This window comes from Acanthamoeba castellanii (genome assembly GCF_000313135.1).
Source record: "Acanthamoeba castellanii str. Neff unplaced genomic scaffold scf7180000084724, whole genome shotgun sequence".
Taxonomy (NCBI): domain Eukaryota; phylum Discosea; order Longamoebia; family Acanthamoebidae; genus Acanthamoeba; species Acanthamoeba castellanii.
Genome location: NW_004457611.1, coordinates 251476 through 274894, shown reverse-complemented (window position 1 = coordinate 274894; position 23419 = coordinate 251476). Strand labels below are relative to the sequence as shown.

At 58.3% G+C, this 23419-nt stretch overlaps 7 protein-coding genes across 7 annotated transcripts in view; 2 read left to right on the top strand and 5 right to left on the bottom strand.

Annotated features, from left to right (window-relative positions):
• Positions 1-16: 16 nt before the first annotated feature.
• On the bottom strand, positions 17-11427 carry ACA1_158830 (Beige/BEACH domain containing protein; the record flags this gene model as incomplete). The annotated part of the gene is made up of 43 exons (XM_004348496.1): positions 17-509; positions 624-724; positions 857-1039; positions 1128-1379; positions 1481-1666; positions 1760-1827; positions 1895-2045; positions 2154-2300; positions 2408-2543; positions 2643-2711; positions 2790-2925; positions 3041-3161; positions 3243-3353; positions 3450-3565; positions 3655-3710; positions 3830-3960; positions 4038-4183; positions 4308-4662; positions 4735-4812; positions 4889-5122; positions 5223-5438; positions 5573-5695; positions 5795-5899; positions 5993-6251; positions 6342-6436; positions 6542-6664; positions 6781-6894; positions 6993-7145; positions 7277-7430; positions 7580-7703; positions 7777-8041; positions 8163-8265; positions 8345-8707; positions 8815-8906; positions 9011-9192; positions 9293-9583; positions 9660-9951; positions 10043-10268; positions 10352-10549; positions 10661-10751; positions 10855-11008; positions 11129-11259; positions 11349-11427. The coding sequence occupies 43 exons, from the start codon at positions 11425-11427 to the stop codon at positions 17-19; spliced, it is 7203 nt and encodes a 2400-aa protein (XP_004348546.1).
• Positions 11428-11571: 144 nt separating this feature from the next.
• Positions 11572-14661, bottom strand: ACA1_158820 (uncharacterized protein; the record flags this gene model as incomplete). Its single annotated transcript, XM_004348495.1, has 12 exons — positions 11572-11851; positions 11967-12128; positions 12252-12341; positions 12458-12675; positions 12779-13153; positions 13256-13454; positions 13533-13639; positions 13747-13793; positions 13887-13995; positions 14066-14240; positions 14366-14457; positions 14530-14661. The coding sequence occupies 12 exons, from the start codon at positions 14659-14661 to the stop codon at positions 11572-11574; spliced, it is 1986 nt and encodes a 661-aa protein (XP_004348545.1).
• Positions 14662-14917: 256 nt separating this feature from the next.
• On the top strand, positions 14918-16232 carry ACA1_158810 (the record flags this gene model as incomplete). Its single annotated transcript, XM_004348494.1, has 5 exons — positions 14918-15327; positions 15413-15548; positions 15694-15861; positions 15947-16035; positions 16124-16232. The coding sequence occupies 5 exons, from the start codon at positions 14918-14920 to the stop codon at positions 16230-16232; spliced, it is 912 nt and encodes a 303-aa protein (XP_004348544.1).
• A 176-nt stretch (positions 16233-16408) lies between these two features.
• ACA1_158800 (iron sulfur assembly protein 1, putative) lies at positions 16409-16864 on the bottom strand (the record flags this gene model as incomplete). Its single annotated transcript, XM_004348493.1, has 2 exons — positions 16409-16557; positions 16624-16864. 2 exons carry the CDS (start codon positions 16862-16864, stop codon positions 16409-16411), a joined length of 390 nt encoding a protein of 129 aa, XP_004348543.1.
• A 376-nt stretch (positions 16865-17240) lies between these two features.
• ACA1_158790 (2cys peroxiredoxin, putative) lies at positions 17241-18510 on the bottom strand (the record flags this gene model as incomplete). Its single annotated transcript, XM_004348492.1, has 7 exons — positions 17241-17294; positions 17393-17496; positions 17596-17686; positions 17754-17873; positions 17980-18059; positions 18159-18215; positions 18363-18510. The coding sequence occupies 7 exons, from the start codon at positions 18508-18510 to the stop codon at positions 17241-17243; spliced, it is 654 nt and encodes a 217-aa protein (XP_004348542.1).
• Positions 18511-18736: 226 nt separating this feature from the next.
• ACA1_158780 (uncharacterized protein) lies at positions 18737-22995 on the top strand (the record flags this gene model as incomplete). The annotated part of the gene is made up of 18 exons (XM_004348491.1): positions 18737-18778; positions 18960-19177; positions 19305-19480; positions 19554-19597; positions 19713-19817; positions 19959-20192; positions 20282-20473; positions 20570-20685; positions 20802-20890; positions 20983-21091; positions 21231-21456; positions 21575-21636; positions 21731-21878; positions 21974-22114; positions 22253-22336; positions 22443-22570; positions 22684-22734; positions 22818-22995. 18 exons carry the CDS (start codon positions 18737-18739, stop codon positions 22993-22995), a joined length of 2343 nt encoding a protein of 780 aa, XP_004348541.1.
• Positions 22996-23363: 368 nt separating this feature from the next.
• The window catches only part of ACA1_158670 (uncharacterized protein), a gene marked incomplete at both ends in the record, with an annotated part of 938 nt that continues 882 nt past the window's right edge, over positions 23364-23419 (bottom strand). Inside the window, one exon of the mRNA XM_004348490.1 lies at positions 23364-23392. Within this exon, the coding sequence (XP_004348540.1) occupies positions 23364-23392 (29 nt within the window). The remainder of the gene's footprint in view (positions 23393-23419) is intronic.

Below are 23419 nucleotides of genomic sequence, written 5' to 3'. Positions count from 1 at the left end.
TGGGCCTACACGACCACTACTGGCCGGGTGGGCGAGGCGGGGAGGTGGCGCCGGACTTGCGCGTGGGCACCAGCGACCCCAGCCCGAAGCTGTACCGACGCCCCACCGGCGTCGCTCCGCCAGCCGCGGTCGCAGATGTCGGCGGCGCTTCGGCAGTGGCGCCACCGTTGCCGCTGCTCGATCGTCGCTGCGTCTTGGTCACCACCGACTGGTGCAGCGACGTCGGCGACGATGGCCGGCCGCTGCCGCCGCTGCTGCGCGGGCTCAGTGGGTAGGTGTCGCTCGCCGCCAATGCCAGCGATGACGATGACGATGATGACGTGGCCAGTGATGATGATGACGTGGCACGCGGGATGCTGTCGGCGCTGCGCGAGGACGACGACGAGGCGGGCATGCGGAGGAAGGTGCCCGAGGAGCGCCGCGGCAGGCGCTCGACCTCGTGGTGCTCCTCGTCGGCCCAGCCCGTCACCATGCCCTGCGCGTCACCCGAATACAGCATCCGCTCGTCCCTACATGTCGCATGTGTCGTGTGTCGTGTGTGTGGTGTGTGTGTCGTGTGTGTCGTGTGTGTGTTGTGTCAGTTAGTTCAGAGCGAGACACGCACGTGGGTGGTGGCCGCCTACCGGGTGAGGAGAAGGGCGGTGATGGGCGCTCGCCCGCCGTGTTGGCCGAAGGTGAAGATCGGGGTCAGCTCCTTCTCGTCCGTTCGACCCACGCCCCACAACTGCGACCGCGCCAATGTTAAACAATAGCTCACATTTTACAATGCTTATCGCACACACAACACCGCACATGTACCACCGCACACGCACACGCACACACGTAATTGCAAAAAGAAAATGAGATGGGGCCGAACCATGATGGTGCCGTCCTGGTGGCCGGTGATGTAGACCTTGTGCGCCGACGACCACTCGCATGACTGCGTGAGCGTCACCGCGGTGATGGGCGAGGCCGCCGGCTGGGTCCGGTTGCTATGCAGCAGCCTTCCGTTGATGGTCCACACCGACACCTCACCACCCGCGCACACCACGATATCGCCCTGTGTGGTTAAGGTGGCGCAGCGGTCTTGTTAAGATGGCGCTCGTGTCGTAGTTAAGGTGGTGGTTGTGATTAAGGTGGCGACGTACGCTGACTTCGTGCAGGGCGATAACCGAGACGGGGTGGTCGAGGGGGCCGAGGGTGCGGATGTAGAAGAGGCCGTTGAGGTCCCACACGACGCAGTCGCCGCCCTCCGAGGCGCTCACGATGACCGAGTGAGCGCGCGAGACCAGCAGCGCGGTGATAGGCTTCGAGTGGGCGTAGAGCCGCTTCACCAGCACCAGCGAGTTGCCCACGTCGTCCGTGCTGCCCTGCTTCAACATGCGGAACACCGACACCGCCTTGGATCCCAACGACGATATGGGTGAGCTAAACACACACGACACACACGACACACACGACACACACACACACACGGCACTGTGGGGAAAAGTGAGGGTACCGCGTCGGTGCCGCCGGTGACGACCTGTTTGCCGTCCTCGCTGACGGCGACGTGGCGCAGCTGGCCCCAGACCTCGATGTTGTCCCACACGACCTCCCGCTTTTCGCCCTCGGTCGCGAGCAGACGCAGCGAGAAGTCGGAGAAGCCCCACGCCAGGTAGTGCTTGCACTTGGGCCGGATGAAGGTCTGAAGAAGAACGAAGAATAAAGAAGAACGAAGAAGAACGAAGGGTAAGAGTGAGCGTGTGCGTGCGAGAGGGGAATGGGCGGAAAGCAGAACCTTGCTGTTGGTGAGCACGAGCAGCTTCTTGTCGGGCTTGCTCAACTGTCCAACTTTCGATTTGGCCTCTGTTGTTGCATAGGCGTGAGATGGCCGTGTGTCGTGTTGCGTGTCGCGTGTCCAGACGTGACATACCTGCGATGTGGGCGGGCACCCAGTGGGAGGGGTCGATGGGGCGGGGCAGCTGCGCGGTGCGGCGCTTCGGGTGGGGTTTGGTGAAGAGCTGCGTGGGCGTCTGTCCGTAGTTGTAGACCTGCGACAGCATCGCCGCCCGCTTCAGCGGATCCTAGATGAAATGTAAGGAATGTCGACCGACCATTACCACATCGGAATGTGCGCCACGTCAGCACTGGAAAAAGACCATCTTCTGTTTTTTTAACCAAGTGGTGCGTACCTTGATGCCGTCGATGTCGACGCCCTCGTAGGTGAGGTAGTAGAACACGTTCATCGCCTCCTCGGCCGCCTGGCCCTTCTGCTTGCACCCGAACACCAGGTCGATCCACTCGTGCAGGTGTTCCGACACCAGCGCCGACTCGAGCGCCTGTATCGCACACAACACGACACATAACACGACACGCACGACACGCACGACACACATAAGTTTGATAAGGCACGAGGCGCAGATTGAGGGCTTCGAGGGGAGCGTACGGCGCGGTGGAGATCGACGAAGCGGCGCGGGTCGCCCTTGGCCCAGGGCGGCACCTGGAGGTCCCATATGCGATCACCCGTGTACTTGTGGCCCATGTCGAACTTGTTCACGTTCTCCAGGAACTCGGGCAGGAAGCTATGATGATGATGATGGATATGTACCACACGCGCGTGTTGTGTGTCAGCGCTCGAGCGTGTGCGCACACGCACACGCACATACGGGGGCGACACGTACAAGAACTCGGGCGTGAGCTCACGCACGTCGGTGAGACTGTAGTTCTCCCCCGCACCCGACGACGACTCCCTGCCACGTGGAAATGGCGCCGGTGAGCGTTGCGTTGCGTTGCAACAACAAAAACGAGTGAGAAATGATAGTTCATACCAGCTTTCGGCCACGGAGTGGAACAGGCGATCGGCGACGTCGAATCGGCCGTTCTGGAGGTGGAGGTAGTGCTGCGTGAACGGCTCCAGCCGGAGCAGGTACAGGCCCACTATGCCCGCCGACGAGTAGTGCGTGCCTACCATGCAAATCGTACCAAACCGTGAGACTTGAACACACCACCGCACACGCATCACCGCACACGCACACAACTTGGACTAGAGAATGTGTGGAATCCTTCAGGGCGTGTGTACCGTAGTGCCACTTGGGTACGCCGTCCTGCTCCTCGCTTTGCCAGCCCTGGTAGCGCTCGTCGAACTTGGCCGCTCGGGCCGGCGTGAGCGCGCCCATCGGTTTCGAGAGATCGCGATACACCTACGGCCCAAGTCATGCGTGTAGCTGTACACGTCAGCAGCGAGGCTTATTAAGGAGGCTGGACTGGGCGGGCAGGCGCACCTGCGGGTCGTTGAGGTCGAGCTCGGGGGACGAGTAGTCGGATAGGACCCACGGGAACACGGGGTACTGCGACAGGTCGTGGAACGAGCGCCCGGCAAGCGTGTTCAAATGCTAGCGCACGACACGACCAACGACGACCAACGACACGACCATCAGCCCCAGTGCCGACATCGTAACACCGTTCCGCTCGGAATGGGCGAGTCGTACCATGAGGTACTGGAAGTTGGTGAGTTGGCCGTTCTGCCATTTGGCGGTGGACGACTTGCGCCACAGCACCAGATCCGTGATGCTGCCCAGCTTAGTGAATCCGTCCGTGTCCGCGCCTGGCGAAGTTCACAAGCAAACCAAAAGAAAACCGCCGCAATCAGCCAAAGTGGATAGTCCATACATGTAAAATGGGGTGTTTTGGTACCGCTGGAGCGGGGCGACGTAGTGGAGAGGCTCTCTGGCGAAAAGTTCTCTGTTACACTGCGAAAAGTGAGAAACGGGCAACATATTAGCAATGAGTACATGTTACTTTTTTAAATGTACAATACAGGAATAGAAATTAGATATAAAACGGAAAAAAGGAGGAAAGGTGTGCGTACTTGGCGTGTCCGAGGAGGGACTTGAAGACGGGTTCGCGTTCCTGGACGTCGAGCACCAGCAGGTGCGTGTAGCCGTCGTTGAGGAACACCTCCAGCGCCACCGGACGAAGCAAGTACCGCCGACGCAGGACCTGTTCGTCACGCCACACGCCGACGTCGATGATGATAAGCTCACTGATGATGATGGTGATGGGAAGAGCGGACAAACCTGGGCGACGTCCTTGTGGGACCACTTGACGATGTGAGGAGGAGTCGGCGGCACGTTGCCCACGCGAGGCACAACGCGACCGGCCGGCGTGAGACGGAAGCCCTCGACCATGTACACCGAGCGCGCGCAGATCAGCATGATCCCGTCTGCGTGTGCGCACCCACAAAAGTTAGACTTCATGCGTGTGCGGTGGTGCGTGTGCGGTGGTGCGTGTGCGTGTGCGGTGGTGTGTGCGGTGGTGTGTGCGGTGGTGCGTGTGCGTGTGCGCACCTATGGGCTCCTGTCCCTCGAGGCGCTGGCACTCGTGCACCGACTCGATGTTGCTCTTGTCGCTCATGCCCAGAAGCTCGCGCACCAGTCCGAGGTAGTCCTCGCGCGCGTCCGGCTCCACCGCCATGACCACAAAGTCCTGCACAAGGTCCTCATCTTCCAAGTCCCCTGACTCCCGGCGGTCGACGCCCGGAGCATCAGCAGCAGCGCCGCCATCGGCGGTGATGGCTAATCGCTGCTGCGCAGGGCTCGCCTGGCCAAGACCGGCCAGCGCCACAAAGGGATTCGAGTAGCGCTGGCCGTATTCCTTGAATTCCTCGTAGTCGCCCACCTTTTTGTTTTGCAATTTCAAACCCTACGGCGTCAGTGTGTGCCGCATCGTATTGCGTGTTGCGTGTTGTACTGTGTGTCGTGTGCGGTGCCGTACCGAGACATCGGCCTGCGCGAGTGTTTCGCTGTAGCGTCGCCAGAATGCGGTGTCGGGCACCAGCTTCCTCCGCATGCGCTGTGGTCTGCAGTGAAGGTGAGACTAGGCCCTAGGTGGGTGCGGTGTAGTGGTGGTAGTAGAGGTACCCCTCGACTTGGTCGAGCCGCCACTTGGTGTAGGGCAGCGGGTGGTCGCTGCCCCAGAGCGCCCGCTCGGCGTAGAGCTCGAGGGCGGTCTCGAACCACTTGCTCTCCTCGTAGACGTCGTGGTAGGCCTTCTCCCGGCACTTGCGCCGATCCACCGTGTCGCGCTCCTGCGCCTCGTTGACCGCGAACTGGGCCGCCGTCCGCAACCGAGCCGTCCGCGCGGCCCTCGTCGCCGCAACCACCTCAACAACAAAAAAAATCAAAACTAAGTTGTCAAAAGAAAGAGAACGAAAACGAAACCAAAAACGCGAAAGCGAAATTTGGGAGGGAGCAGGTGATTACCTGCGCTTGCTGGAGGGCGGCCTGTCGACGAGACTTGACGTCTTCGAGATAGGCCTCGCGGCGCGCCGCTTCGTTGGCGGGCCGCGGGTTGTCCGCCGTGCCACCAAAGGCCAGGCGAATGGCCGGCATGGCGTCGACGGCCCAGAAGGCGAAGCGGGCCAGGTCGATGGACAGCAGGCAATCAAAGCCGTCCGTCATCAGGTCCACTTGCTGACCCTGCGCGTGTATTAGAATTAGTGTGTGTGCGGCGTCGTGTGCGGTGTGTGTGTGTGTGTGTCGTGTGTCGTGTGTCGTGTGTCGTGTGTCGTGTGTCGTGTGTCGTGTGTGAGTGTGGTGTTGAGTTGACGCACTTGGATACGGGTGACAAGGAACTCGCGCATCATTTCCTCCTTGGTCAGCAGCAGGAGCTTGAACAGACTAGCCGCCAGCGAGCGAATCGAGGAGTTGTCGTGCACCAGCTGTCCGGCCAGTTGCTGCTCGTAGCATGTGGTGTGGTGTGGGTGAGCGCATCAGCACAATGTCGCTCAGCAGCAGCAGCAGTCTTGCAGTTCATTCAGTCTCTCAAGGCGTACCAAGCACAGCTGTGCGATGAACTCCTTGTCGGCGTTGCTGGGCGCAAACAGCACGCGCTGCGAGTCGATGACCTCCTGAAGCGCCGCCAGCATCTTTTCCTCCACCTACAAAATTAACATTGTTAAGAATCCATTAAAAATCGCGTGTGATTATTATTGCTATTACTATAAAAATTTAAACAGATAATAGGTAGGTACCTCGGTGCTGAGCAGGGCCAGGACGACGCGGTTGAGCGCGCGGAAGGCGAGCCTGCGCTCGATCATGCCGACCGCGTCCTCCTGCACGACCTCCTCGGTGTCGACACTGAAGCAGTGGCGCAGGACGGCCAGCGTGAAGTGGAACGCCAGCGGCAGCGGCAGACAGTCGGCCGTGGACTCGTCGACGAGCAGGTTGCTAAGCTGGGCGAGATTCAGCAGCACCCGCTCCTTCTGCTCCGGCTCGTGGTGGTAGCCCTCACTACGTACATTCAAACATACATAGCATCAACTATCGTGCACTGCGTGTGCGTGTCGTGCGGTGTGTCGTGCGGTGTGTCGTGCGACGTACCGGAGCATGGAGCGAAGGAAATGATTGGCGACTGAGGTCAGGAATACGACACGGAACACGGACACCTCCTCCTCGCGGCATTCACTGGGCGTGGCCTGTACGACGCGTGTGATGCCACGTCAGCACTCGATCGAGCAAAAAAAAGAGAGAGAATGAATGTGTGCCACGGCAGCGGTGTTGACTCAAGAGTCAAGCCGTACATCGAGGATGACGTTGGTCAAGAGCGCGGCGTCGGTCGTTTCGGTCACCGCACGCTCGAGCACGCGGAGGAGCAGTCCCAGCGCCAGCTTGGGCGGGCTACACTCCACGCCCGGCGACTTTGTCTTCGTGTGTGTCGTGTGTGTCGTGTGTGTCGTGTGTGTCGTGTGTCACCAAGACGTGGAATGAGGGAATGTGAGATATTTGGTGGGAAACGGTTTGTTCGGGTTTGCATGCGTACCTCCTCTTCCTTGCCCTGGAGGATGGCGTCCTGGAGCTCGGGGACTGAGGTGGTCCTGCGGGAACAGGAGGCTTGTGACAGCACCAGCACCGCGCTGTTCCCAAAGACGGGACCCTGCGCCACACAGCAAAAATGTGAGCGGAGAGTATCGTGTGTCATGTGTGCGATGGTGTGCGGTGTGTGTCATGTGTGCGTGTGCGGTGGTGTGTTACCCGTAGCTCCTTGGCGGAGTCGAAGAGGTGGAGGAGGAATTCGAGGACCACCGTCGCCGGGTGCGAATCGCCGTCGTTGGCGTCGACCAGTTCCTTGAGCAGCGCGAGGATCACGTGCAGGGCCTCCCGGCACCCCACGCACTGTTTGGGCGACTGCGCGCGACACCCCACCAACACATGAATCCTCTGCGTTGTCAGGGTACCAAGTGCTCTCTGTGCGTGACGTGCGCAACACGCGTGTGCGGTGGCGTGTGTGCGTGTGCGGTGCGTGTGCGGATGCATACCGAAAAGACGGAGAAGAGGGAGACGTGGTCGAACTGCGGTTGCTGAACCGACGGGAGCCCGGCGGTGGGTCGGTCGAGCAGAAGAGACAGGAGGCACATGTAGATCTCGCCATTCCTCGCGAACGGTCGCAGCACGGTCGCGAGTGGCTCGAACCTGCGCCACCATGACGCCAGAGGTGGTGTGTGTTGTGTATGTTGTGTATGTGTTGGGTGTGTGTTGTGTGTTGTGACGACAGAGGTGAGTATGATGCGAGTGCCACATGAACATGTATACGGCTATGAGGTGGGTCACAGGTGAGTTACCCGCCCGCGAGACGGAATCTGGCGAGCCACGCCGGTGAAGCCTGTGCGAGCCCGCACAGCAATCGCAGCGCATGCGTAACAACCACCACGCTCTGCGCACCGTAGAACATCGAAAGTATCCACTCTGTCATATCGCGACACACACACACAGTTGAGTGAGATAGTAACAGACATGACCGGTGAAGTGAGCGACGTACCTGGGCTGATGGGTCCGGAATGGATGATAGGTGAGTCGGCCGGCAGGCTCGAGAGCATGTCCAGTGCGGCCAGACCCACGCTCGCCCTTTCGCACGCGCCATTCGCGGGCGACACGGCGGCTGCGACTTCGTTAACGGCGCCGTCGGCTTCTTTGTTCTCCACCGCCACTTCGGTGCACTCTTTGGCCTCGAGGGCGGGAGTGGCGCTGACCGCCTCGCCTCGGCCATGCTTGCGCAGTTGAAGCACCACCAGGTCGCACACAATCTACGCCGCACGACACAACACAATTAGAAGCATCACACAGCCACCTTAATATTAAGAATAAATAATAAATTAGCAATAACGCATAACATAAATAAATAAGTATCATAATTAATAGACCAACCTGAAGGTCGCTTGGGAGCATCTCGGGAGGGGAGAGCAACGCAGCCAAGAGTTCGACCACCATCGCCAGCGTGGCCTCTGCCACACTGCCTCCGGCCAAGTAGCTGCGCGCACGCATGGAGGCGTGAGCACACGACACACACACACACACACACACGACACACAAAAGGCGGTGGCGCGCACCGGCACAGCAGTGGGACGAGCTTGACTCGGTTGAGCAGGGTGTGGAGGTTCTTCTTGCGGTAGGAGCTGTGCGGCGAAAGGAGAGCGAGCAGGTGCGACAGCAGAGCGGGCGTGGCGCCCTCGACGCGCTCCCAGAGCGCCAGGTCGCACAGGAGGTCCGAGAACGCGCGCGGATTGACGACGATGTGGTGCACCCGCGGCTGCGCGTGTACGGCCGGGCCGGCGCTGGCGGTGGTGTCGGGTATGGACTGGGCTCGGCGGCTGGCCACCAGGGAGGTGGTGCCCAGCTTGAGCAGCAGCACCAGGCTCGGGACGCTCAGCAGGGACCGCTTGGCGTTGAGGATCGTCGCCAATCGATGATACCTGGTGGGCCATAAATGAATTACAATAATAATGGTGCATAATTATAAGAATAATAATAATGAATAATTATAATAATAACAATAATAGCAATAATAATCCCAACGTACCCGTCAAGAGCTTCGAATTCGCGGGTGAGGCCAGGATTGGGTGGCAACAGCGCACACAAGAGGTCCAACGTGCAGTTCAGCTCCTCATCATTCTGCGGCAATAAATAGAGAATTGAAGCGAACACGTTGGGTTGCGAGTTGCGTGGTTGGGAGATGACGAATGTGCGGTGTGTGAGATGGTGGTGGTGGTGCGCACCTGGGCGTCGGCGATGAGGGCGAGCAGGACGTTGGGACCGCCGACCAGCCGCACGGCGTCAGCGAGGCTCAGCGGGTGAAAGGCCATCGCACCGCCCAACAGGGCCGCCTGCGGCTGCGGCGGTTCCACGCCTCCGAATCCGCGCCCGCCATTGGGCACCTGCAGCTGGGTATTCCGCTTGTCTGCACACGACACACGACACACGGCGCGTCAATCGACATAACACAAAGCACACAACACACACGACACGCAACACGACACGAATAAAGCAGTGGTACGCACCGGGGGAAGCCAGCACAATGCGCGCGCAGTACCAGAGCAGCACGCGCTCGGGTGGGATGGGCACGTAGGTCTCGGAGCGCAAGCTCGGCTTCTGCAGTTCGGCTGCCGCGTTCGACGACGCGCGGCCGCCCAGCACGCTGCTGACGTTGGTGGTGCTGCTGCTGCGGCCGATGCCGCCACCACCTCCGCCCTCGCCGCCTCCGCCGCCGCGGGGGCTTGTCAGGCCACCCGAGGCCTTCTTGATAAACACCGTAGCCGGTAGATGCGACGCCAGTGGCGGTCGAAACACGCCTGCCGACCATTGCGAGTGTTGGCAAAACAGTATAAGACCGTGTGTCGTGTCGTGTCGTTGCGTTGCGTTGTGTACCTTTGTAGCCAGGGCCGAGGCAGTAGGAGGTGGCGATTTGGGTCTCGTTGAGGTCGTCCTCGAGCACCCACAGCTGTCCGGCGCGCCACACCCAGCCGGGCGTGGACGTGGGCTCTCCGTGTTCGGCGGTGGTGGCGGCGGTGGCTCCTCCCTGCTGGGACGACGCGTGCGCGCCAGAGCCGGCCGAGGCCGACCCGATGGTGAACGACACCGCGGGCAACTTGCGCGGCGCGGAGCCCAGCTTGCCCGTGTGTACCAGATTGCCGTCGAGATAGACGTGCAAATCGCTCGCCTGGTCGTTCATTCGATTTATAAATAATCTGCTCACACGACACGCAACACGACACAACGCGCAACACGGCACGACACGACACGGCACATACCTGGAATCGCTTGCGGGAGGAGATGAGGGCCAAGTGGTGCCACTTCTTGCGCTGCCAGCCGATGGGCAGTTCGGTGACGGCAGCGGCCGCCTGCACGACTAGCTTGCCCTCGGCCAGTGCGACCGAGAGGTTCATCGACGCGCTGTCGACGCCCTTGAGCGCCACCAGGTCGAGCCGCTCCGCGCTCCCCACGTGATCGATGTAGAACCACAACAGAATCGAATAACTGGAGAGGGGGCAGAATGTGAGTACGCACACGACACGACACACGACACACGACACGACACAAGACACGCAAAGAGAGCTGACCTGGTGGGCCAGCCTTCGCCGGGCCAAGTGCTCTGCAGGCAGGCGGTGTGGTGGATGGTGGTCTTGAGCTCCACGAACGGCGGGCTCTGGCCAAGGTGGCCGATTTGGGCCAGGACCTTGAGGATGGAAACGCGGTTCGTTCGGAGCTTGACGTCCATGGCAAGCCGCATCAGCAGCCGCCACTCCTCGACCGACAATCTGTTTTATAAACGCACATATGAATATGTGGAAAAGAATGTGTCAATATGTGCGATAAAAAGTGTGTAACGATTAAAAGTGCGAGCGCTGTGCTTCGCTGGCGACTCGTACCGGAAAGAGGCGAGGACCACGATCAGCCGCAGCAGGGGCGGGCTGAGCGGCTTTTCGGCCGTGTAGTCGCGAAGAACCAATCCCACGACACCTGCGTTTAAAACTCACCGGTGAGCGTTGTGTGCCATGACCGGTAGAACGCACAAAGCACGCACGCACGTCATAGATCTAAAATAAGAGAGAGAGGATGGCACCAGCGCCGTAAAGAGTCTGGCGGGTGCGAAGAGACAGTTTGGCCCACCGGGTCAGAAGACGCAGCAGGTGCTGCTCCACGTCGCGGGTCATCAGCGGGAGCAGGGAGATGAGTTTGACGATGGGTTCGCCGCTCCGCAACGGTGCGTTGTCTACCTGACTGCGCGTCGGCTTCTGCAAAGCGTGTCAGACAGACAGACGTCAGCAGCACACCAAAAAACATATCAAATATTTCAAGAGATATAAATCTATAGTAGCTATTATAATGAGAATTACCTCGCCGAATTGCAACAGCTGGGCTGGCGTTCGATAGGCGGACAAGGCGAAGAAGCACACGCCCACCTCCCACGCGTTCGGCGTGCCGAGAACGCCCGTGAGCTTGATTCCCGCGACCAGCCCCATGTAACCTGAACCAAATGTCCAGAATAATTGTCAAATGGTGCGCTGTGGTGCATGTGGGTGCGCAAGAATGTGAAAAAGGCTGGATGGCGCGAACCGTTGCTATCGCGAAAGTATGTGCGGTTGGCCGGACTGGCCGAGAGCAGCAGCGCGAGCGCGGTGAAGACCGACTTCATCAGCTCCAGGCAGGCCGTGCGATCGGTGGCGTCGGCGCTGAGGCTGCCCTCCAGCGAAGCCAGCGACGACACGAGCGCCATGAACCCACCGGCCTCGCGGAATGCATCCTGCACGCGTGTGGAACGCCAAGCATGTGTGTTAGACTATGCTGCCTGATGGAATGTGGTGAATGGAGGTGTGGAATGTGCCTTGAGCGAGGCGTTGCCGTCGAATTCCTCGGCCAATATGGCCAGGATGTCGCGCCGCAGCAGCGCCGAGGCGACGGGGTCGTGCTTGCACCCGGCATTCAGGAGTTCGACCAGGGCGAGCATGTCGCGCGCCGTGTGTTCGCGGTCGTGTCGGAGCAGGGTGCGATAGAGGCGCAGGGCGACTGGCCGTCGCTCGGCGTCGAGCAGCAATTTCTCGAGCATGCGATCCGCACCCCTGTTATCCACCTCGTGCAACGTGAGCTCCAGCTCTCACCACACAACACACACACACACACACAACACACACACACCGGCTATGCGGAGGTGAGGAGGCGAGAGAGGAGACGCACGCTTGGCGGAAGAGGTGAAAGTTGTTGGGGAACGACGGCGAGAGCAGAATGCGCATCAACGCGAGAAGCTGGACGAGCGACGACACCGGGTACGAGTCGAGCTTGTGAAAGCACGCGACCAGCTGATCCAGCAGGCCAGCCTCCACAAAAATTCTTGTGTACCTGTCGGTTGGCCAATGCGAGTGGGTGAGTGTGCCGTGGAGCGTGCGCGTGTGGTGAGTGCGCAGTGGTGTGCGCGCGCGTGTGTGCGTGGGCGTGGGCGTGTGCTGGGGCGAAGCCACGTACTGAGTATTGGAGCTCAAGAGCCGCTTGGCCGTATTTACAATCAGCTCGAGCGTGGTAATATCAGCTTTTGTCTGCAGCAGCGAAAACAGGCTGGGAACAACAACAACACCAAAAAAGCAAACAAAACAGACACGAAACGGGGAAAGTGGGTGTGAGTGCGCACCGCACACGGATGGAATGGAATGTGTGCTTCTTCAACGAGTTACCTGGCGAGCTCCTGGAACGGAACGAAGTTGTGTACGGTGGCGATGTACAGCAGGAGGCGCGTGAGAGCCTGCTGGAGCACGATGTCCATGGAGTCCATGCGCTCGATGAGAGGCGCCAGCGGGCGGATCGACTGCATGAGCCACCAGTTCGCAGGGCTGGCCGAGAGGGTGGATTGCAGCGCATCGATCGCACGCAGCCGTAGCATGCTGTTCGTGCCCTGTGATCGTGGAACCAATCAAACGTTATAACGCGTGACACGAGCCACACACACACACACACACACACAACACACACACACCATCGCACACACGCGCTGGTACCTCGAGAACGAAATTTTGTAGGATCTTGAGAGGTTCCATGTTGCGAATGCAGCCCTCCTTGCCCTTGTCGCCGGCGGCCGAGGCCGGTGGCGGGAGCGAGTCCTCGTTGTAGGGCGAGTAGACCAGGAGGTCGTCCTCGGGCAGCTCCAGCGGTCGAGACCCGACCCACACGAACTCGCCGATCTGCTCGATCACGTTCATCGCCACCGCGAGCCGCGCGTCGCGATCTTCGATGATCGGCTGGTGGTGGTGGTTGGCGACTTGCTCACTGTGCGGCGACCCCGTGTTGTCGCCGGGGTCGACCAGTCGGTCCAGATAGGTCAACAGTTGCTCCACCACGCCGTAGCCGCGCGCCGCTGCAAAGTCCTCCATCAGCTGATCAGACACCGAACACGATCGCTGCATGTCGTGTGTGTCGTGTGTGTCGTGAGATCTCACATCATTTCGCAGAGACGAGATCAGGGCACGGGCACGTACGCGGAGAATGCGAATGATGTGGGAAAGCACGAGAGCCAGAGCCTCCAGGCTCTCGAACTGTTCAAAGTTCTTGAAGTTCGCCAACTGGTCGGCCAAGGTGTGCTGTGTTTGCCCGTCGGCGGTGGTTTGGTGGCGAATGTGGGCGATCGTGTTCTTGTCCAGTTTGTGCTCGAGCACGAGCCCGGCAGCGCCCGCGAGTCTAGAGGAGAGGAGATGAGAGAAGCGTTCAGTGAGATCATCGCCATCTACGCAAATATAGGACATGCGCGTGGCGAACCGCTTGCGGAGGTGCGGCACTCGCAGCAGCGGAGCAGGCCTGGCGACCATGTCAAGGAGCAAGCAGAGCGTGTCCGACTTTTGCAACTCGTCCACGATGGCATCGCTCTGGATGGATGTGGTGAAAAACACAAAGTGAGTAAATGTAAATATGTACATAGTAATGTTTATGCATGGTCAGCAACCACGCCATCTAATAGGCATATTCTAAATACCTTGCAGCATTGGAGCAAGAGGCGTGAGAGCCAGGCCTCAGCGGGCTCTGCCAGGCAGAGACACGGGGGGGGGGTCGCGGTGTGAGGGCATTGGGTGCTAGGGTACGATGGCAATGGAAAATGCATGGTTTGGTTCGTACCTGGCTCCGACCGTTTGGCGATCTGCAGCGAGCCGAGCGGCAGCAGAACATCAAACACCTCGACAAGCATGGAGGGCAGCGATGCGCCAATCATGTTGCGCACGTTGGCCTGTGTGGTGTGGCCGTCGGGTGGTGAGATAAACAACAAACAGCAAACAAGAAGGAGTACCGGCGCATACCTCGGATGCCAGCACTTCGAGGGCATCGAAGACGTCCTGCATGTCGGCTGAGGCGAAGAGATCGGCCAGCGCGCGTGCTCGCTGCTCTCTGCTGGCGCAGTCCTTCCAAGCTGCGCGCAATTGTCGCACAAAGAAGCGCGACGTGGCGAACGCCAAGTCCTTCGTGTCTCCAAACCTGGTTGGCCACACATTAAAGTCAACCGACCAAGCTTGCGTAGCCATCTGGCATCACGACACGACACGCAACACGACACACGCTGCACGACACGACACACTCATGACACGCAAAGGGGTGTATACGTTTCGAGGAGTATGTGAGGGTCATCGACTTTTGGAATGGCGTAGAGCTGCACGAAGAGTGCGAGCACCTTCTTCAGTTGCACCAGCTTGTCCTGTGTAGTCGCACAGATCAATACAAATACTCTGAAAACATGACAAAGGATTAGAGAGAGCTTATTGAGCACCTGTTCTCCCTTGGTCTCGGTGTAGGTCTTGAAGAGGGCTCTAAATTTGGCCACCGCGAGTGGTGTGCGCGTGGCACTCCAACATTCTGCCTTGGTGGTTGTTGGCTTGACGAACGATTTCAGCCAATCCATCCCTGGTGGGTGCAAAAGGGACGAAGAGCAACCGGTCTTCTTCCAGAATCAGTTGAATCGCGATCTCAGATCGGATGGATAAGCGGCGCCACAACGCGGCGGTTTTCTTCTCTGTAAATGCTATTTTCTCTATTCATTTCTCTAGTCCGCTTGCTGACGTGGTCGCTCCAGAAGAACAAAACTGTTGAATTGATAAGCATTGGAGGTTCATCTCGGTCGGTTCTACTTCTTCCTCCTCTTAACTTCTTCACTCATAATGGGCGACACGGATCCACTGTTCGAGCTTCGCAATTTGTTCCTCATCGGCAACTACCAAGCGGCGATCAATGAAGGACTCACGCTGGACCACCTCCCCGAAGCATACAAGGTGGAGCGTGATGTGATCATCTATCGTTCCTACATCGCCAAGGGCGACTACAACATCGTGCTCGAGGAAATCAAGGACAGCAACCCGAATGCGGCCCTCGTGGCAGTGAAGGCGCTCGCGAGCTATCTCTCCAGCGAGCGCAACAAAGACATCGTGCTCACCACGATCAAGAGCTGGCCTAGCGATCCTCGCATGGTCAACAATGACGTCGTGCAGCTGGTGAGTGGGTTGATTTCCTTCTACGAGGAAAACTACGACGAGGTGTTCAGGGCTCTCCATCAGTCCAGATCGCTGGAGGGGTATGGCGCATTCTTGTGTAAGAGGAAAGCTCTTAATCTCTCATTCGCCTCCTGATCCATCAATCGCCGTTTTTACACGTTACAGGCGTGCGCTGCTCGTGCGAGCATTCATCCAGATCGACAGACTCGACCTGGCGCAGAAGGAGCTCGGCACCATGCAGGGTATCGACGATGACGCCACCGCTACACAACTCGCCACCGCCTGGCTTGACATCGCCCTCGTACCGCTGCCTCTTTCCCACTATTCTACGTGGACGTGGTGCATGATGATGATGATGATGTGGTGCTGTGTTTGTGTTTGTGCTTGGTGGTGTCTCTGCAGCCCTGCAACGCGAGCTGACCCAACGTTGCACGCTGTGAACACAGGGTGGAGAGAAGCTGGAGGAGGCGTTCTTCATCCTCACAGAGCTCACCGAGAAGTGGAACTCGACGCCGCTCTTGCTCAACGGCCTGGCCTCAGTTCATCTCAAGAGGCTCGACAAGCCCGACGAGCCCAAGAACGCCGAAAAGCTCCTCCTCCAGGCCATGGAGAAGGTACAACTACATACCTCTTGGCACTTGCTTGTGCTCCATCTTCACAGTACATGAATGCTCAACTTTCTCTTCCTCGTTGATGTAGAACCCCAATGACGTGGACACGTTGGTGAACCTGGTGGCGCTGTACCAGCACATGGGCAAGCCCAAGGAAGTGGTCAACCGCTACCTCAAGTACACCACCTTTTCCCTTCCTTCGCTCCTGCGTGACGTGCACCCTCGAGCGCGAGTGCTCATGATGTCGTTCTCCATCACTTCACAGCCAAGCGAAGGCGCGCACGCCCAAGCACCCCTACATCAAGGAGCTCGAGCTGCTGGAGCAGAGCTGGGAGCGTCTTGTCTCTCGCTTCTCGCCCACACAGGCCTCCTAAACAACAACAACCTGGTCACTTCTTCCTCTTGTTTCTTTCACTCGGCTCATCTCTTCTCCTTCTTCCTTCTCTACCCGCTTGTGTGCAACGCCAGACGAGAACGCGTAGGCTTTCGTTATTTTATTATTTACATTCGCGAATGGAGATAGATAATGAGGAAAGGGGTACAGGGCGGGCTACAAGGTGAAGGATTCCCCACATCCACAGGTAGACTTGGCCTGCGGGTTGTTGAACACGAAGCCAGATTGGAGGTCATCTTCCACGTAGTCCATCTCGGTTCCGATGACGTGCAGGAGGGCTTTGGACCCCACAAAAACTTTCACGCCTGCTTTGGGAGCAAGCATCACGCCATTAGCCCGATCAATCAGGAGAAATCTCGAGGGGGGGGTACCATCCGCTTCTACAACTTCGTCTGTCCTCTCCTTTTTCTCGGCATAGTCGAGGGTGAAGGAGTTGCCGCCGCAGCCTCGCGACTTGACATCCAATCGGATACCTTCATATTTGTCCTTCGATCCTCCCATTAGCGAATGGAGCCGCGAAACAGCTGCCGGCGTGAGCGTGATGGGCGCTTTGGCCGCGAATCTGCTGGTGAGGGGCTTTCGCACTACACGGACTGTGCCCGCGACCGACATTGTTGATATGATGGTTTTGATTGCGTGACGGAAATCAGAGCAATCTCTCTCTTCTTCTGTTTCTCTAGCAACGTGCTGGTGACGTATATTTACTGGAAGTTTGCTCCCCATCCCTGCCAGAATTCAACGACTTCCACGGAAACAACCTTGTCCTGGTCTGTCGGAATTGGCGCATGGCGCATGACGTTGTCGCAACGGAAGAAGGGCCGAGGGCAATACGACGAGACGCAGCTGAGGGGGCGGAAAAGAACGAAAGCGACAACGAGGAGGCGGAAGACGAGGAGCACCGCCGAAACCGATCCTTCATCCTGGAGAAGACGCCTGTTTGGAGGCGGGGGGGGGGCTGACTATGATTGCAACCTTTCAAAGGTAGTTTTCACAGCTGGATATCCTTGAAGTACTCCTTGGACTCCTCCGGTGACGCCTTCATCTGCAAGGAACAAAAAAAAAAAAAAAGGCAAGACATGATTGATTAGGGTGCTGTATGGCCATACAGAGCAGTAGTGTTGTTGGAGGGAGGGGCCGTACGGTCTTCTGGCCGGGCTGCCAGTTGATGGGGCACACCTCGCCGTGCTTGTCGGTGTGCTGGAAGGCCTTGACCAAACGCAGCGTTTCATCCACATTACGACCCACTGATCCACGCACGCAACCAACCAACAACATTTGGTTGTGATCAATTGTAGAATTGTAGAATGATGATGTGTGTCATTGTGGTGTGTGCGCGTGTCTACCTGGCAAGTCGTTGATGGTGATGTGCCTGATCACGCCCGTGGTGTCGATGATAAACATGCCGCGCAGGGCCACGCCCTGGTCCGGTCCATCCTGGTGTCGTGTGTGTGTGTGTCGGTTACTTTCCCTCATGCGACGTCAAGGAGTCGCCCGGGCGTACCTCGAGCAGGACGCCGTAGTCGCGCGAGATTTGCTTGGTGATGTCGGCGACGAGGGGGATGTGCATTTCGCCCAGTCCGCCCTCCGACCTGGGCAGCTTAGTCCACGCCAAGTGGGAGAACTGATTCGCGCAATGACGGGCGTCGCAACACACACACACACACACACGCCAGTTAGTTGTCCGTGCTTGGCTATGTCGTGAGGGGAATGGGAACGAGGGCGAGCACCTTGGAGTCAACGGACACAGCGACGACCTCGGCGTTGAGCTTCTTGAACTCCTCCACGCGGTCGCTCATCGCCGTCAGCTCTGTAATCGTCGGGTCGAGCAAAGGGGGTGGGGCGGGCGGGTTAGCGCAGGCAAGGCAACGCAACGTGTAGAGGGGGGGGGTTCGAGGGCAGGCAGTACCGGTGGGGCAGACGAAGGTGAAGTCGAGGGGGTAGAAGAAGAGCACCACGTACTTGCCTGAGCCACCAAACGCAAGAAGGTGGAGATGGAGTCATAACGCGTGAGTGTGCGAATTGTGGATTATTGGAAGCATAGATTCAGGAGTGCTTCCCACTCATAAAACACACTGAAGAGGAGGACGGATGATGTGGAGGTGTAGTATACCAACGAAATCAGAAAGGGAGATGGACTTGAAGTCGCTGCCCACAACAGCGTCAGCAGTGAAGGCAGGTGCCGGCTTCTGCACCCTCGCGGGGCACACAGCCAGCACGGTCATCGCCATCGCCACGAGCAGCAGCGCTACAAGCCCCATTCTCGCCATCTCTCTCGATCGTGGTGTTTCTACAACAAGAAGCGCTGTTTCAGCCCACTGCGCAGCTTTTGTGCAACTTTGCCAAATGAGGTCAGCATGAAAAAAAATAAAAATAACAAAATCACAGGCCAAGGGAACTTGTACTCTAGCTTTTCGCGTTATCGGGCCGGCCAAGGAACCGGGACCAGTCTGTGCGCCTTCTTCCCTGCCATCTTCGTCCAGGATCATGTTGCGGGCGCACTCGGTGGTTCGGCCAGACTTGAGCGAGGTGCCCCCTCCCTCTTGCCCCAGACAAAAATAGCACTGAATAAAATAAATATATATAAATGAGTCGAAGGTATTTTAATTAAAAAATAAATCCAACAATATAAATCGATAAATAAAAAAATAATCGATAAATCGTTCAGTTATTATTAATTATGGCTGATGAAGAGTGACGCTACACACAGGAGGAAGAGGACCCGCGGCTGCTGCTCAATGGCTCGCTGGCGTCGGACGGCGACTTCTCGGAGACTGAGTCGTACGGCTCGCCGCTCCCGCAGCCGCGCACTGGCACCCACCGCCATCGCTACGACGACGACAGCGGCGAGCACGGCAGCGTCTTCGCTCCCGCCGTGCTGCCCGCTGGCCACCGCAAGAGCCTCAAATCCCTTCCCAAAATGCGTCGGTAACGTGTGTGTGTGTGTGCGTGTGCGTGTGCGTGTGCGTGATGCGTGTGCGTGTGTCGTGTGTCGTGTGTCGTGTGCGCTTGTGCTGACTAAGATTGCTGGCGGTGTGGTGTTGGGGGTCGGCAGGCTCAAGGAGTCGGTGTGGGACTTTGTGTCGGTGATCACGTACCTGTACTGTATGTATGTGTTCGTGGTGGTGTTCGTCACCACCATCTCCTTCAGCATCAACTTCCTGTCGCAGCTCATCTTCACCTGCGCCACCGCGCGCAACTTCAGCAGCGCCGTCTACCCCGTCGTCGTCAGTACGCCCTCCCCCTCTCCCCAAAACAACATTGCCTACATTGACGTGCAACCTCACCACCAACTTCATTATAGTCGCGTTGATCATCTTCGGGTTGTACGCGGTCACCGCCTTCCCGGTACGTTGTTACATCACACACAACACACACACGACACTGGACCGGTGTGGATCAGGACTGACGAGAGAAGAACAAACGTTGTTTTGTATTTTGTATTTTTGTGTTGAATCCGCAGATCCTGATCCATGACGTGTTCGCGCTCGTGGCCGATTCGGTGCCGCGAAGGGCGCAATACCGCAAGTTCGCCGATCGTCTCCTCTTCACCACCCTTCCCCAACGGGTACTCAAACCTGTCATTTATTTTTCCAATAACACTAATAATTATGTTCATAATTGACTATTACGAACAATACCAATACCAATGCCAATGCCAATAATGATAATACTAACAATTTATTACTAATAATTTCATGTGGCGCAGGTGCTGTCGCGGTGGTACAGTCCCGAGGCGTCGCTGCTGCTGCCGGCGCGCGAGGTCGACACGCGGCGGCACGCCGTGGTGCGCACCATCATCATCGTGCCGTCGGTCATCGCCGCCATCCCGGTGGCCGTCGTGGCCGGCGACGTGTCGCTCTTCCCCGCCTGGTTCCTCTGCATCTCCTTCCTCGTGTGCCTGGGCCTCGCCGTCCTCTTCATCATCACCGGCTACTTTAAGGTGCCGGTCGCTACCACCACATGTGCTGACGTCATCATGCACTCTTGTGCTGTGTTGGGCTGACGTCAGCAACGCACGCCAATCGGCAGGCGCTGTCGGAGCACTGCGAGTACTACCGATGGATTCGCGTGCAGTGGGCCGAGGCGCCCTACAAGCTGCCCGGAGGCGGCAGCGCCGGAGAGTCGGAGCGGAGCGGCGACGCGTCGTGGGGCCGCGCGCTGGTCATCCGCACGGGCCTCGTCCTGGCCGCCCTCGCCACTCCGCTCTCCTTCCACAATGCCGTGTGGAAATTCCAGGCACGCTCCCGTCCATTTGGGCTGTCATCCTTCACATTCCAGCCCGAACCTAACCGTGGCATACACACATGTGGTGAACAGGTCAAGGGGCACCGGATGGAGGTGGCGGAGCAAGAGGCCCTGGAGGAGGAGGTGGCCATCAACCTGGGCTTCGTGCCTCCGCGCAAGCAGCCCGGCTGCTTCCGCTCCTGCTTCCGGTACTTGCCCTGCCCCTATCATGAACACATTATATTGTTTTATAGTGTCATACATATCACAGACGGGCCATGTTCTACATCCGCCCACTCACCACCCACACCTTCTCTCTATGCAGCGCTACGAAGCGTGTGCTGTGGTCGTCGACGTGGCTCCTCCTGCCGCTGTCCGTCTTCGTGATCGTGACCATGTTTTGTCTCATTTCCGGTAGCTGCTGCCCCACCACTCACACCAATGACACGATGTGGCCGTCGAGGGTGCTCACTGCGCATCATATCATATGATTGTCGCACTTCCAGTGCGCGCTGGCGTATCGGCGCTGCTGTTCTTCCTCCTGTCGTTTCCGGCGGTGGGCATCGCCTTCAAGCACATCTGGAAGGGCAAGGCCTCCATCTGGCCCCTCGCCGTGTACGCCGTACTCCATGTTCCCTTCTCTCTCTCTTTTGTGTGTGTGTGTGTGTGTGTGTGTGTGTGTGTGTGTGTGTGTGTGTGTGGTGTGGTTTCGATAGTGTTGCATGTGCTCACGTTGCTATTGTGATACGCGCAGGTACGTGGTGCTGTTGGGCCTCACGCTACTCGGGTTCGGGTTCCTGCTGGGCAGCCTCAGCACCCAGACCCAGGCGGCCCACATCTCCCCCGACAGCCCCGCCCTCCTCAACCTCCTCCCTCCGCCCCTCCCTCTCGACTCTTCTTCCGCCACTTCATCATCGCCCTCCTCCCCTCCTCATCTCATCTTCTTCTTCTTCATCATCACCTTCTTCGCCATCGTCGTCGTCTTCTCGGCTGGCGGCACGGCAGCCACCACCATCACCGCCACCACCATCGCACCCATCATCATTGGCGAACGGTCGCCAGACGACGGTGGCCGCCGAGAAGCAGCCGCCAATGCAGTACCAGCTTTGTAACGCCCAGTGGGGCGATCTCGACATCGTAGACTTCGGCCTTCTCTCCTGGTAGGCCAACATTGTATCGTCGTGTGCGGTGGCGTGTGTGTGTGCGTGTGTGTGCGCGTGTTTGTGGGCTCAGCATGTCTGAACGTGCGCACAGGCTGGCGTATTTCGAGATCAACTCGACGGACTACTGGCGCTACGCCGACCATTGGTTCAATGGGTCCGACTGGCAGCTCCGCCACTTCCAGCAGGAGCCCGTCCACTTCTTCGACTTCTACTCCCCTTCTCGCAACCTCTCCGTCGTTGTACGTCCTTCGCTGTCAACACCGCACACACCGCACACGCACACGCGCTACCGCACGCGCACCAAGCCACTAAATCCACTCTTTTGTATGCGCAGAGCGTGCGCGGCACGGCATCGATCGTGGACGGACTGGAGGACCTGGACCTGTGGTCGGAGGCGCTCCAGCTGGAGCTGGTCTCGATGGTGTTCCCGTTCGTCTTCACCTGGCCCGACTCCTCCACCGCCGTCCTCGTTCAGGTACCCGACTTGACCTGATGCGCGCTGCGTGCGCTGCGGGTGTTATGTTCTACGCAGCTTCAATTAACTGATCCGCACATGTTACCGTGAAAAACGACATTTATATATTTATATATTTATAAATATATATGTATACAGGTGATGTCCTACTTGGAGCGCATGTTCGTGCCCACGGACGACGACTTCTCCTACTTCAGCTCCGTGCTGGCCTACGTGCAACTGGTAGGCCGCTTACTTACAACCGACTTGTAATAACTTTTTTGCCCACTCGCACCACCAGACTGAGCTAATCGCGATTGGACGGTTGCATCTTTTTGTGGTACGACAGATCAAATCGCAGCGGAAGGTGATGATGACGGGCCATTCGCTCGGCGGCTCGGTGGCGCAGGTGGTGGGCGCCAAGGAGGGTCTCCCCGCGATCACCTACAACGCCCCCGGCATCGTCTACTCACGCCGGTAAGTCTCCCCTTACGCCCCTTCGTTCTTTCCCCCCCTCCCCTCTCTCTTCACCCTTGATCGCTTTCGCTCTCGCTCTTTCTGACGCTCTTCGTTCTTTCTTTCGCTCGCAGGAAATTTGGCGTCGAATTTGATGCCATCCAGCAATGGACAGCCACCATCCGGTACACGCCCCTGCCCCAAAGCCCAACCAACCAGTGATGTTTATATTATATATATTGACATATTGATATGTTTGATGTGCCAGGACGACGTCGGACTTGATCTCGGCGATCGACCAGCCCGGCGGCACGGTGCAGGACGTGCGGTGCGACACGGAGATGGCCTTCCCCGACTGCCACTTCCTGGGCCACCTCCTCTGCCCGCTCCTCCGCGGCGGCTGCGGCCACCACACCCTCGACCAGCCCTCCCCCATCGTGTGCTGATCATTCCACCCAATATCTTTTCCTGGTATTGGCCAATCTCTATTCTTTTATTTATTTTCTTTTTTTTTCAGTTATTGCCACAAGATGGCCCGGAAGCGCAAGGAGGCGGAGGTGAGGGAGAAGGAGGCGGCCCAAGAAGAAGAGGAAGAAGTGAAGCGCGCGAAGAAGAAACAGAAAAAGAAGCACAAGAAGAAGAAGAAGGAGAAGAAAGTAAAGAAAAATAAAGAGGTCGGAGCTCCGTGCCTGCCGGACGACCCGAACCTGCTCAACATCATCCTCGACTACGCCCTCTACGCCCAGGCCGACCAGGTCCAGCTCCCCCCCCAATGCCACTCTGTTGTATTTCCCTGCGATCTGATTGGAGGGAATTACGAGCTTGCAGCAGCTGGACCATCCGCTGCGTGCGGTGAACAGGGCGACGAGG